This window comes from Ailuropoda melanoleuca, chromosome 9 (genome assembly GCF_002007445.2).
Source record: "Ailuropoda melanoleuca isolate Jingjing chromosome 9, ASM200744v2, whole genome shotgun sequence".
Lineage (NCBI taxonomy): Eukaryota > Metazoa > Chordata > Mammalia > Carnivora > Ursidae > Ailuropoda > Ailuropoda melanoleuca.
The window spans coordinates 95,259,749-95,274,221 of NC_048226.1; the positions used below are offsets into that span (position 1 = coordinate 95,259,749).

The window sequence follows — 14,473 nt, forward strand, 5'->3', positions numbered from 1 at the left end:
CAGTGGGGCCAGCTGAGTCACGGTGAGAAGGGCGAAGAGCCTGGCGCCGGCCCCAGCTCCGCGCTCTGCTGCCCGCTGGGGAGAAGCACCTCTCCTGTGCTCCCTGTGCACACCCCTGAAGCCCTGGGTGGGGGGCGCCCTCACGGCCCCACACATTCCAGGGTTCCAGGGCCCTGCCGCTGCTCCCCCAGCACCAGACCCAGTGGAGCGGGGCAGTGGCCCAGCCAGCGGCAGTGACTCAGCATGGCCCGGCTCTGGCCTCGGCCTAGCCCCTCACCCACCCTTCACTCTCGGGCGTTCAGTTCCCGCGGGCAGGTCAGCTGTGCTTCCAGAAGACATCATCCTTCTCCTGACCAATGTCAGAAGGGCAGTAGCAGCCTAACACTGGGTCACAGTGCGTTGCAGTGCTATGCCATCCCCTCACTCGTCCCATCATATACGCATTTGTCACCCACGTCCTCACGAGCAGCGTGAGCACGGCACAGTTAGATACTTTGAGAGACAGACCACATTCTCACTTTCTTATTACAGGCTATTGCTGTGGCCATTCTGGTTTGTTGCTAGTTGTTGATCTTTTCCTGTGCCTAATTTGGAAACTAAGCTTTCTCACAGGTGTGTAAGTACGGGGGAAACGCAGTGTATATAGGGTTTGGTACTGTCTGCGTGTTCAGCCATCCCCTGGGGGTCTTGGAACGGATCCCTGGGGATAAGGAGGAGGGGCTGCTGGCTCCCCATAGTGAGGGGTGTCACTTGGCCTGTGTCGGGGAGGGGCGGGTGGGGGAGTTCTTCCTGTCGTGTCTCCTTTTCTAGTAAATGCCAACACACCTTCTCACATCATCTTTGCCTGAAATCTAAGCCTCGTTATTAGTTACCCCTCCCACTTCCGTTACCCCCATGGCGAGGTGGTCTTCAGGAGCTGCCCATGGTCTTCACCTTCAGAACCCCTGTGCAGTGACTGTCCATCCTCCACTCCTGCAGCTGGAGGTGCAGCCTGGTGAGGACCAGGGTGGGCGGCAGTGTCAGTGGTTAGTCCAGAGCTGGGGGCCCAAGAAGGTGGAGGCAGTGAGGAGGGGTCAGGCCCGAGGCCTGGGAATGAGGTTTTGCTGGTAGGATTTGGAGGCTGCTGAGAGGTGAGTAGAGAGGTTAGGATGGCATTCAGCTTTGCCATTTGAAGAGAGCAAGGCAGATGAGTACAGTGTTGGAAGAAGTGTCAAGGAGTTTGTTTGGGGACCTGTTGAATTTGAAATGTCTGTGGAGCACCCAGGAATTGAAACTTAACCACCAATTCTGGCTGGCACTGGGGGTGGGGCTGGAGCTGGGCTGGGGCTGGGCCCAGGCCTGGGAATGGAGCTGGTGTTGGTGCTGGGCCTGGGGCTGGGGCTGGGAATGGAGCTGGTGCTGGTGCTGGTGCTGGGCCTGGGGCTGGGGCTGGGAATGGAGCTGGTGCTGGTGCTGGTGCTGGGCCTGGGGCTGGGGCTGGGAATGGGCTGGTGCTGGTGCTGAGCCTGGAGCTGGGGCTGGGCCTGGAGCTGGGGCTGGGAATGGGCTGGTGCTGGTGCTGGGCCTGGGGCTGGGAATGGAGCTGGTGCTGGTGCTGGGCCTGGGGCTGGGACTGGGAATGGGCTGGTGCTGGTGCTGAGCCTGGAGCTGGGGCTGGGCCTGGAGCTGGGGCTGGGAATGGAGCTGGTGCTGGTGCTGGGCCTGGGGCTGGGAATGGAGCTGGTGCTGGTGCTGGGCCTGGGGCTGGGACTGGGAATGGGCTGGTGTTGGTGCTAGGCCTGGAGCTGGGGCTGGGAATGGAGCTGGAGCTGGTGCTGGGCCTGGGGGTGGGGCTGGGAATGGAGCTGGAGCTGGTGCTGGTGCTGGAGCTGGGGCTGGGAATGGAGCTGGAGATGGTGCTGGGCCTGGGGCGGGGCTGGGAATGGAGCTGGTGCTGGTGCTGGGCCTGGGGCTGGGGCTGGTGCTGGGCCTGGAGCTACAGCTGGACTTAGGGTTGTTGGAGCCTAGACCCAGTGTGATGCCCCAGAAAGGATGTACAGAACAGGATTTCTTACCCATTTTTAATCCCACTCCCTGCCAGTTAAAATAACTGTTGAGTTTTACTTTCCAGACTTTGTATCATGAATATAATAATGATGAGGGTAACCAACGTTGGGTAGTTACATGCAGGGGCTGTTTTAAGCACTTCGCATACGTTAACTCTAGCAACATTCATGGCACCTCCACTGGGTAGTACGGTCCGCTGATGTGCAGTTAGCATCCTTCCTTTTCATCCTGGGTGTGGAGCATGTTTCCCCTGCCAGCCTGTCCTGCCCTTCCCCTGTTGTGGGATAGCATCCCTCCAGACTCTCGCCAGCCCTCCCTTCCACTCAGGTGCCAGGTCCTCCCTGCTGGCCACTGCCCCTGCCCCTGCCTGTCCCCAGCCCCTCCCCCTGCAGGTGGTTCTGCGGATCTGTGACCCTCTGGCACCCTGTCATTTGCAAAAGAGAAAATCGGTAATATGGACTGCTAGCTTCTCTTGCGCACATACACTTCAATGTCCGTTTATTCCCTAGCAAGGAGGTGCACGTTTTTATTTTCCTCTTCCTCTGTTTTCTAGAGACGGAGGCAGGGGCTCAAGAGGATGAGGTGAGATTTCCGTAGTCACACAGCGAGATGAGTAAAGGAGGGAGCCTGGCTTTGCTAAGAGGAAACACACTGCTTTAGGGGTCTCTATGTGGAAGGTACAGTCCCTGCGGCCTTTGGGGTGGGGATTCTGAAATCCTGGGTGGAGGGGAGAGGAGAGTAAGTATGATTAGGAATGTGTGTGTATTTGGCTTTCCTCACTAAAATTCTTATATTCTCTACTAACTACTTTGCCTGTTCCCTACCATATTCTCATGGCCTGGAATAGTGTCCGCCGGTGGGGGGCTCTCAAAAATATTGATGGAAGGAAGGAAGGAAGCAAGGGGGGAAGGGAAGAAGAAAGGAAAGGAAGAAGAACGGAAGGAGAGAGGAAGGGAGAAAGGAAGGAAGGAGCAAGGGAGGGTGGAAGGGAGGGCAGAAATGCCGTTCTCCCAGGAGCGCTGAGCCCGTTGCCCGCAGACTTGCAGAGCTTGTAAAGATGAATTCACTTCACCTGTAAAGATGAATTTCAAAGCCTCCCCAGCCCTGTTCTGCTCCACAGAGCCTCAACAGGTTTCTCGTCCCCCACTGGCCACACGAGTGTCCTCAGAGGGAGAACAGACGCAGGTGGAGGACCCCTTGTGACCAGCAGAGAAAACAGGGCAGGCACTGCGTCACTGAGTGCCCCCCTCACGGCAGCTCTATAAAGGCTCCCTGGCCAGAGCCAAGGGTGAGCAGTGGCTTCCAGCCCTTCATCCCCAGAAGGGCCCACAAAAATGGGCCTGGCCTTGTGGGTCTTCAGTCTGCTGGGCTCAGCCTGCTTGGTGTCGGCCAACATCTTCGGTGAGTTATGAGCCCAAGGCCATGGAGCAGAGGGTCTGGAGGGAGCTCTCAGGCTATGGTTCCCAATGGCAGCCAGACTCTGCCCCAGTGCCTCGGCACATTTGTGATCTCATTCAATCCTCACAGTGTCCTGAGGAAGGTTTTCAGATGAAGAGACAGAGGTTCAGAGAGGTGGACTGAATTGCCTTGAGGTCATTTTAGCTCCCCCCACCCCATCCTTTTAGTGAATCTTTGCACTGGCAAATTTTTTTTTTTTTTTTTAATTCCCTTAGCTAGCTGAGGCCATCCATGTGAGGCATTTGGAAAGTAGTCCACAGGTAGCAAAAAACCCAAATTCACCTGTTCTGTGAAAGAGACATAAGTTCGAACAGAGGCTGAACCCCTTGCTTTGGTGACTTTGGGTAAGTCTAAGCTTCAGTTTTCTCATTGGAAAAGTAAGCCAGTGACACCTCCAGTCGTGGTTGTGACTTCCCAGTAAGTGCCTGCGTGTCCCGTGCCTTCTCAATGGAGATGAGGACTTGTGAGAGTTACTAGTTTGCATTCCTGACCTCTGCCAAGAAGGTGTCCTGCCCCCAGGGATGGTTTGATAAATCCAAAAGCACTTTCTTTCTGGTGTTCAGACCTAACCCCACCGAGACTCAGGGGAACGCGAGGTCTGAGGTTGGACTTTGAATCCTGCTCTTGCCAGTGGTTGTGACCTTGAGCACGTGCCTGTCGCTGTCTTAGTGACACAAGGGTAAAATGCAGACATCACTTCCCAGGAGAGGCTGAGGGTTAAACGAGCCAATGGCATATTTAGAAACGCATGCATAACTGTCAAATTGTGAGTTAGAATGTGATTGTTGATGATGATGCCAGAAATACAACCCAGGAGAGCATCTGTGTCTTGCTACCGGAATCCCATGCATACGCTTCCCTGATGAGTGGCTTCCCTTTCCCCAGAGTATCAGGTGGAAGCCCAGCCCCTGCGTCCTTGCGAGCTGCAGAGGGAGGAGGCCTTTCTGAAGGGAGCAGACCACGTTCCTCAGTGCACAGAAGACGGCAGCTACCAGTAAGCCTTCCTCAGCCCCGTGGACTCTGGGGCCCTAAGAAAACGTCAAGCTTATCTCATCCCCTCCCCCCGACTCTGCGAGGTGCCCTCACTCTCCCCCGCCCGTGCCCATGACATGCGGCCCCTGCCACTTGGGGGGTGCCCGCCTCTTGGGTCTGTTCCTCAGGCTGATGGACACTGGATAATCTGACCAGAGCGCCCCAGGCCCTGCTTCATCCCAGCCAGGACCGAGGACTTCCCTTCTTTTCCGGCCAAATCTTGCAGCGTAATTGCTTTAATGAAAGGGGTGGGGGATTGATGTGTTGCCCCCACCTCCCCCTGCGTGCGTGCTCTTGAGAAGTCAGGTAAGGGGACGTACAAGCCGCCTGCACCTCAGCCCTGCCGAGGCCTGTGATCTGGGCCAGGCGCTTCTGTCTCCCCACAGTGAGCTCCTTTCCGGAAGGGGGTTTGGCTGCCCTAACGTGAACGTGCATCCGGGACTCTCCGTGTAGAACGGAGCGATAATCTAAATAACTGCCTGGCAGAACATATAGGACTCCTTTGTGTGGGCCTGGAGTTTGACATTCCCGTGCAATTGTAGTCACGTTGGACGAGGGGAACCCTGTCCATGGACTGTGAGTCATCCCTGCCTACCTCTGTTTTCTATGCGCTCTTAATGTGCCCCGCAGCACCCGACACACTCCCAAGAGTGCAGACACCCTGTGGTCTGGCCCCTGCCCTTGGGCATCTGGAACATCTGGAGCAGCCCAGGAGGCGGGGGGCGGCTCGCCTTTGAAGCCTTATTCGTGTCGCCATTCCCCGTCCCTTGCAGTTCCAAGCCCTCCTGGTCCTCCTCAGGAGGCTTGCCTATGCTTTTCTCTTCACCCAGAGCACCTCGGACCTCCTTCTGCCCCTAGGAGGACACCTGATCATTCTGCGGGCCTCATTGCAGCCACCACTTGCCGCGGGCAACCCATGAACATGTCTCCCTGTGTAACCCACGCCCAGGGCTCCGCTCTCCACTGGCCTGGACCTCACTGATGTTTTGCCCGCCCCTGGGCCACTTAACAAGGGCCCTGCCTTTACCCCCTTGTAGACAGGATGGCTGGAGGGTGGACGGCTGAGATGTCTCGGGGATGAGCAAGATAGGAAAAGTCCTGCTTTGGCCCTAGGTCGTCCACCCCTCTCCACTCCATGTCTCCCTAATTTAAATGAATTCAAACTTGGAAGACCAGAAAGGAAGAGGAAAACTAAGCTGGGTTGCAGCTCAGGGCCCCAGTTACGCTGTCCGTGTGTGTGTCTTTCCTGCCCATAGGACCGTCCAGTGCCGGAATGATGGGGGCTCCTGCTGGTGCGTGGATGCCAATGGCAGGGAGGTGCCCGGCAGCAGGCGGCCTGCTCGGCCCGCAGCCTGTGAGTGCAATAACGGGCGTCAGGGGAAGGAGGGTCCCTGTGACCCGGCGGGTCTCCCTCTGGGCTGCTGGACATTCCTCTTCCAGTTAGGATAACAGTTCTGCACACAAGGCCCTCCCTCCTGCAGGACTCTGAAAATCCAGTGGGTCCAACAAGTCATTTGTTCAGCAAACAGGTGCTGAGCTGGCCCGCTTGCCAGCTACCAGCCTGGCACTGAGGAGGCCCCAGGGCCAGACATCCAAGGCCTCTGGAAGCAGAATTAGGCCGCGGACACACCTAGTGCTTTCTCGCCTCAGGTGTTTCTACAAGCTGAGACTTAGGTGAAAATTTCCCTGTTAAAAATAATGATTATCATGTGTAGTCAAAGAAACACAGCCCCCTGTAAAGCATGTCAAAGCTAAGCCTAAAACAAAGGTCCCTGGAAGTTGGTCATCTTTAAATGGTGATATTGAGCCTGGAGCCAAAGATCTCCTTTAAGGAGAAAAACTCTGTTTGGGGCACAGGGTCGTTCGCGGCCAGCCTGGCTAGCCTGGGGAGCAGACTGGCTCCCAGCGCGCTCTGGCTGAATGACGCCGGCCCGGTCCCACACCCTCATCTGTTACACGAATGTAGGATCCGCCTCACAGGATTTAAGACACAGATTGAACCCTGGGCACACAGTAGGCATTCAGCAGGGGCAGTGATTGTCAAGGTCACTAATCTAAGGGACCGACGAAGGCGGTTGTGTTCCAACCCTATCGATAAGGAGGGAGGCCCAGAGTGGTGCAGGGAGGGTTCCACAGGGAGGGTGTGGGCAGGGGCACGGGAATGCGATTCCACAAGCTCTGCAGCGCCGGGACTGTGGGGGGTCCGGTGGACCGATGGGCACTTGGAGTCGGCCCTTCCCTGGGATAAAGCCAGTAGGAGCGCTGGCCCTGAGCTCTCTGCCAGCTCTGAGGATCCCAGGGTTGTGGGCCTGTCCTTCCCTCTCCCCCGGAGGTGGGAAGGACATATCCAATCTCCAGGGAGGGAGCCCGACGCTCTCCCTGCAGCCCGGTCTGACACTGCTCCTTGCACCCTTAGGTCCATCTTTCTGCCAACTGCAGAAGCAACAGATTTTGCTGAGCGGCTACCTTAACGGCACGGCCACAGCCTACCTCCCCCAGTGTCAGGATTCGGGGGATTACGCGCCCGTGCAGTGTGACCTGGGGCGGGAGCAGTGCTGGTGTGTGGACACAGAAGGGATGGAGGTGTACGGGACACGCCAGCGAGGGAGGCCGACACGGTGTAAGTCTCTGGAGCCCCGGCAGCTCGCATGTCCCCCAGTGTGCGCTGCTTTCCACATGTAACCAAGACCTTCTCAGGTCTCCCTGACCAAAGGAAGAGGGCCTGGCCCTCAGTACAGAAAATGAGAGCATTTTAGGAAGGTTTTATCACTTCTAATGCTGCCACGTGCTGCACGATCGGGATTTGCTGGCTGGTGGTTAGAAGCATAGGCATGGAGGTCACGAGCACCGGCAAGTCCCCCGCACAGGACTCGGTCTCTGTGTGGTCTAGGTCATGTATCTTGGAGGCACGTCCCCCTCCGGACTGCAGAAGTGCATGCACCTACTCGTACCTAAGCATTGAAGATTTTTCCTTGGAAATGTTCAGGTCCCAGGAGCTGTGAGATAAGAAACCGCCGTCTCCTCCACGGGGTGGGAGACAAGTCACCTCCCCAGTGTTCTCCAGATGGGGGGTTCCTGCCTGTCCAGTGCAAGTTTGTCAACACCACAGACATGATGATTTTTGACCTGGTTCAGAGCTACAACAGGTAAGGGGAGCTGGCCTCTGGGGTATGCGCAATGCTGGGCCATCTCTTGCTATCCCCCGCCAAAGCTCATCCTCACACTGGGGCTGGGGGCTTTGGGGTGTCAGAGGCACAGGCTGGTGGGAGTTGAGAGAGGCCTCACTCTCATAAGCTGCTGGACATCTGAAGGACAACAGCATTTTTAACAAAGCAAGCTGGCAACAGCCATCCGAATTAAAAATATGTGAACCCCACCCATGGGCCAGGTGGCCCACAGAAATAAAAAGACCAGAAAGCGAAGACATACGTATTAGCATGTCTACGGCATTGCTTCTCACTGTAGCAGAAAACGGAGAACAAAGTGACTGAGAAACCCAAGGTGGATGGCTGGGTAAACGGGCCGCCACCGTAAATAGTTACGCAGCCGTGAAACAGAAGTGCGCTGGAACTCTACCAGTGGATTTGGAGAGGGAGCTGGAGCAGGTGTTATAATTTGATACAAGATACAAAGCACTTGTATGGTTTACTTTGTACAAAGCAAATAGGCACTCATCCTTTTACGTGCGTGGACAGGGATGCAGTTCTGCTCGTGTCCGTGCGGGACTAGGTGAGCACAGGGGATCGGATGCGTGAGCGTACACGGGGTGGCGATCACGGCCATCGGCAGGGTCAAGTTGCTGTGGAGAAGCAGGGGTAGGGAGAAAGGAAGCAGCGGAGAAGGAGAAAAGATGGCACTCTTGCAAGCATGGGCATGACCATATTTATGCATTTTTGTAAATTGCGTGTATGTATGCACCTATAAATAAGCGTAAAAACTGAAGGAACAACGGTACAAAGGGAAATGCATGGTAGATCTTGGCCCAAATAATCAGATTGCTCTGGCTATTCAAGTTGGGCACTTCATCGTTGTCAAGGGCCAGCACAGACTTCAGACATGATTGAAATGCCCTGAGTGAAATCAGTAAGAGTATTAGTCTGTGAATACTGATGGGAATTCTCTGGGAGAACCTGAGCCTCGGTGTGGCTGCCTTCCAAAGCCACCCGTTTCTTTCCCTCTCTGAGAGAGAATTCCCATGGGCTGTGCCAGGAGGGGTCGCAGGCTCACAGGCCACAGGAGCAGTCCCATAGACAAGCCTTACTTGAGCTATATGTATTTTTAAAATGCGAGCATTTCGAGTTAACTCCATGAAATTTCTGTTTGCGTAGGTAAAAAGAGTTGAACATCAGCAATTTCTTATGTTTAATTTAATACACAAAATCCTGAACTCCTGAATTCCCCCATGGCACCAGGAAGCTGGCCTTGAACTGTTCTTTTTGGACTGATCACACACGGTCCAGCAGTCCAGCGCTCTGTGTCCCTCTGTGTCCCTTTGCCTTCTCCTTCCGTCCATGTTACCTGCCTGGCCCCATAGCATTTGCCTCTGTGACCCTCATTCGAACTTGGCCACTGCTTGGCAATGTGACCTGTTCATTTACCCTGTCTGTGTCCCTGTGCCTCAGTTTCCCCATCTGAAATATGGAGACAGCTCCCTGCCCACTAGGTCCTGGTGAGGATCTGATGAGGCCTTGTCTATGAAACCACTGAGACAAATGCAAATTATTATGTGTCTGTAGGGATTCCTCCTGTATCACAGAGCTGCAACAAATGTAAATTAAGTTTTTTTTTTCCCTCCCAGGCTTAGAGAATGGCCTGCCTGTGTGCACATAAGAATTTCCCAAAAGCCCGATTTGCTGATATTCATTGGGGCAAACCAGTGTGTGCTCAGTTCAAGTTCAACTGAGTGCTTACTCTGTACAGACAATTTGACATCCTTCTGCCTCCTTTAATACTTTCAGAAATAATTATGTTCTCCAGCAGACAGATGAGGAATCTGAAACACAGGGGCTAAGGAGCTCACCCTGGGAAGCACAGTCAGTGGGCGCTAGAGCTGTCTGGCTCCGCTTACCATCCCACACACCCTCGATTCAGCTCTCTTTCCCTGCAGCACCCAGCATAGAGCCTTGTGCACAGCAGGCCTGCAGTCTATGCTTACCACCAGTGCATTCAAGAGCATCTTTGCGGCGCCAGCTTGAGGCGCAGTTCCCAGCTCCTTCCACGAGAGGGCAGTCAAGTTAAATACAAAAGTTCAAGACGAAGCATCCATTGTTTAAGAGAGAAAAACAACAAAATTTACTCCTGAAATGGGATCCTTTCCTTTATGTTAGCAAGCATGTCTCAGGGGGGAATTCCGATTTAGAAAGGTCATGGGAAGGGTTGGGTGGTTAGTTACTGGAAGCCCAGCCGTATTTAGGGGTTTCTTGATAAGCTGACCCGGGCGGTGCCAGGCCCAGCTGCTCCACAGGGCATGGTGGTAGGAGCCACAGAGGCCACGTAGAGAGTCTAAATTCCCTCCCTAAGGTTGCAGATAAAATACAGGATGGCCAGTTACGTTTGAATTTCAGATAAGCAAGGGGTAATTTTTTAGGATTAGTATGTCCCCAAGATTGCGTCAAGAATTTTGAGCCTGTGGGGGGAGATTGGGTGTATTTTGAATTTAGGAAAGAATGGACTGGCCAGGGAAGAGCAGAAGGGGTGCGGGGAGGCAGCTCTGTGGATCTGGAGGCTGCTGCACAGATCCAGGCGAGAGGCCATGTTGGCGCAGACCGAGAGCTCATGATGGAGAGCACAGTGAGGAGACGGGAGGGCTGGTGAAACATTGCTGAGAAACATTGGTGAAGGAGTAGGGTGACGGAGAGGAAGAGTGACACCCACGTCTGGTTTCTGGGCGCATGGGATGGGATGAGTTTGGAAAAGGAATGTCACAAGTTTGATTTTGCAATACTGAATCTGAGAGACTTTCTTTGGGACATTTAAGTGGAGATGATGATGCAGCTGACTTATTTGCATGCGGCCGGTAGGGGAGGCCGGAACCTATGGCGAGCTCATCGGCCAACCTGCTGTGGGTTCTTCATGTGCTAGGTGACGATTTGCCTTGAACGTGGCTGTAGTGTTTGCCCGTTTGAAGCAGGTCCTTTGGCCTCCTGAAGGCCATGGCTAAGGACGCCTGTTTGGCTGGTGACTTTGAAGACCATGTCGTGGTGTGGAGTAAGCGTTGCTGGTTCTTCTCACTCTACCCCGCTTCCCTACTGCCTTCATGCACCACTCACTGGAGAATGCATTCTGGCTAAGCAGACTGTAGGTCAAGGTTTGAAGAGCTGATGCCATTGCCAGGCCTTAGTGGTCCAAGCTAAAAGTCGGTTAATTGGTTTATCAGCTCTTGTCCTTAGTGACTAAGCAACCTCAAACTTCCTTAGCAACCGGTCTTCCTGCAGATCCTTGGCCACCCATGCCAGTCAGATAACCCCATGAGAAGGATCAGATGCATCTTAATGTGTGGCAAAGAGACATCATTACAGAACATGTGGAGATATCTTCGTAGACTGATCGTCGGTTATCCTCGTAGGAGACATCCGTGCCAGGTCACGGCTCCTATTTGAAGGAGCGTGCTTCTGGCACCTAGATTGCTAATTTATTAATTGATGGTTAGATTTCTGGAGGGACAGTCTGTGGGTAGAGTGGAGTATCTGACTGAGTAGCGGTGTCTGCTGCCTGAGCCCAGGGCACGGATGCTGTTCTGCACACAACCAGGACCACGTGCCTGGTGTGGTCTGACATTTCATGTTCCAACTGAGCCTGAACTGTGATTTCTCTGACTCTGGGTTGGCCATAAGCTGAGCATCAACTCAGGACTGCCACCTTTCTCCCTGCACTATGATTTTCTCTCTTGAGAACGTTCTTACGATCCTTCTGAGGTTTTGCTTTAATTCAACCGAAGGGAAATACGTTGTTTCCACTAAATGAAATACATCATTTTTTATTTTTAAGGTTTTGTGCTGCTTTTCTCTTCCTCCTTTCTTCTGACACACCCTGAACAGGATAGAAATGGGAAATAGAGGAAATCACAGGGGANAATGAAATACATCATTTTTTATTTTTAAGGTTTTGTGCTATTTTCTCTTCCTCCTTTCTTCTGACACACCCTGAACAGGATAGAAATGGGAAATAGAGGAAATCACAGGGGAGGCAAAATAAGGGGAGAAAATAAGAATAAGACAAGTCAAAGGTTGCTACGTACCACTCATTCTATGAAGTTTTCTTTTTTTTTTTCTAAAAAGGTTTTATTTAAATTCCAGTTATTTAACATACAGTGCAGTAGTAGTGTCAGGTGTGTAATTTAGTGATTCAGTACTTACGTAAAACACCCAGTGCCCATCATAACAGAGCACTCCTTAATCCCCATCATCTATTTAAACCCACCCCTTCCATAGCACAAATGAAAGGGTTGCATATTTGTCTCTGAGCACCTTATAACCGGAGGAAGAGAAAACACTCTCAGTTTTGGTTTCCACCAGATAAAAGTAAACCTGTTTTTCAGAAAAACACAATTTTTTCTTCTATTGAAGATGGAAAAATCTTTGTTCCTCCGATCTTCATAAAAGGGACGATGCCCTTTGCCATAGGGTCCTCTACGACTTGACTCTGCCCGGCTGCTAGCAAGACAGTCTCTTTCCTAAGACCCTTGTCTAGAAGGAGAGTGGGCACGGAGCTTTCAGGAACAGTGTGTTCATGGTAGAGATGCTTGCGTCCCGACATTCTCCACCAGACCTGTGCTTCCCCCAGTGATGACCAGCCTCTCAGTTTCTTCTGCCCACACTGTTGTCCTCTACCCCTGCTTTTGAACTTGGAGACGTGCTGATGATCCTTCTAGACACGTTCTCCATTCTCTCCTTGCCAAATCCTTGTTCTTGGTTTCAGAATCCCACTCCAGACTCACTTCCTCCAGGAGCATTCTTTGGCTGTGCACCAGGTTCCAAACCTGGCTGGCCCAAGTATTAGGATGGAGCCTTCCCCCTCTTTCCTCTGGACCTGAGGTTCAGTGTCAGTAGTTGGGCTTTTGTTGGGGGGCAGAGAAGGGTGGGGATCTAATAAGCAGGAGGTTGGAAGCATGGCAGAGGCCCTCCCACCCTGGCTGACAGGAAAGCACTGATGACGGTAGAAAAGCAGTGACTAAGCCATCCCAGTGCCCATGGCTATGCTGGAGGAAGATTCTAGAATTCAGAGTGACAACACCATTCCAGAAATCAGCTACCAAAACCAGATTGTATCAAATCTGACTTGGAAAACAAAGGCAATCGAGGAAGTTCAGAGTTTGAACTTCTTATTGATGGCGGGGTACTCTGAGGAACAGACTCTGTCTCCGAGGCAGCCCCCATCCCACCAGCTGCTGAAGAGAGACCAGGTGCGATGGACTCAGAATGCCTGGCCCTGGGTCTGGGCTGGGCCAGCTGNCTCCTCCGATCTTCATAAAAGGGACGATGCCCTTTGCCATAGGGTCCTCTATGACTTGACTGTGCCCGGCTGCTAGCAAGACAGTCTGTTTCCTAAGACCCTTGTCTAGAAGGAGAGTGGGCACGGAGCTTTCAGGAACAGTGTGTTCATGGTAGAGATGCTTGCGTCCCGACATTCTCCACCAGACCTGTGCTTCCCCCAGTGATGACCAGCCTCTCAGTTTCTTCTGCCCACACTGTTGTCCTCTACCCCTGCTTTTGAACTTGGAGACGTGCTGATGATCCTTCTAGACACGTTCTCCATTCTCTCCTTGCCAAATCCTTGTTCTTGGTTTCAGAATCCCACTCCAGACTCACTTCCTCCAGGAGCATTCTTTGGCTGTGCACCAGGTTCCAAACCTGGCTGGCCCAAGTATTAGGATGGAGCCTTCCCCCTCTTTCCTCTGGACCTGAGGTTCAGTGTCAGTAGTTGGGCTTTTGTTGGGGGGCAGAGAAGGGTGGGGATCTAATAAGCAGGAGGTTGGAAGCATGGCAGAGGCCCTCCCACCCTGGCTGACAGGAAAGCACTGATGACGGTAGAAAAGCAGTGACTAAGCCATCCCAGTGCCCATGGCTATGCTGGAGGAAGATTCTAGAATTCAGAGTGACAACACCATTCCAGAAATCAGCTACCAAAACCAGATTGTATCAAATCTGACTTGGAAAACAAAGGCAATCGAGGAAGTTCAGAGTTTGAACTTCTTATTGATGGCGGGGTACTCTGAGGAACAGACTCTGTCTCCGAGGCAGCCCCCATCCCACCAGCTGCTGAAGAGAGACCAGGTGCGATGGACTCAGAATGCCTGGCCCTGGGTCTGGGCTGGGCCAGCTGAGACCCAGTCACCTCACCACTCTGAATCCCAGGGTTCTCATGTGAAATGCAGCTTTTGAAGGGTTTTTGTGAGGATTCAGTGAGATTAGGGGGTGCTTGGTGCAGTGTCTGATTGTTCAGAGCATGTCCTCTGTTATTTTCTGGAGTAGTAACGATCAGCAAGGACCCCATGTGGCTAGGCCAGGGTCGGAGCTCTGACATGTCTGGCTCCAGACCCGAGCTCCTTTCCGTGCACACAGCACTGTCAGCGCAGGGGGTCTGCCCCCGAGGCCAGCAGAGGACAGCCCTCGAGAGTCCAGGTGGCAGTAGCTGCCTTCAGGTCGTCTTCCTGGGGAGTCGGGAGGACCCCCTTCTAGCTGAAGCCACCGCGATCTCCCGTATGCAAGAAGGAGGGATATCGGGAGTGAGGTGCACGCAAAAAGCACACGGAGGCCCAGGTACTGGGTAGCTATTAAGACCGTAAACCCAGAGAGGAGGACTCTGACCCTGACGTGGTGGGAGGAAGATGATTCCAACGTCCTGCTGCTTGCCCTGGTCCTGGGACATGACCCTGAAGTGGGCCTTTGGGTCGAATCAGCAGCACATGGGTCTAGAGTGATTGAAACTTTCTGTGCGT

General features: G+C 53.4%; 1 protein-coding gene across 1 annotated transcript in view; it reads left to right on the plus strand.

Moving 5' to 3' along the window:
- Positions 1-3,380: 3,380 nt before the first annotated feature.
- Positions 3,381-14,473, plus strand: part of TG (thyroglobulin) — a 266,107-nt gene continuing 255,014 nt past the window's right edge. The window contains exons 1-5 of the mRNA XM_034668642.1: positions 3,381-3,447; positions 4,390-4,498; positions 5,793-5,890; positions 6,953-7,156; positions 7,523-7,682. Coding sequence (XP_034524533.1) covers positions 3,381-3,447; positions 4,390-4,498; positions 5,793-5,890; positions 6,953-7,156; positions 7,523-7,682 — 638 coding nt within the window. The remainder of the gene's footprint in view (positions 3,448-4,389; positions 4,499-5,792; positions 5,891-6,952; positions 7,157-7,522; positions 7,683-14,473) is intronic.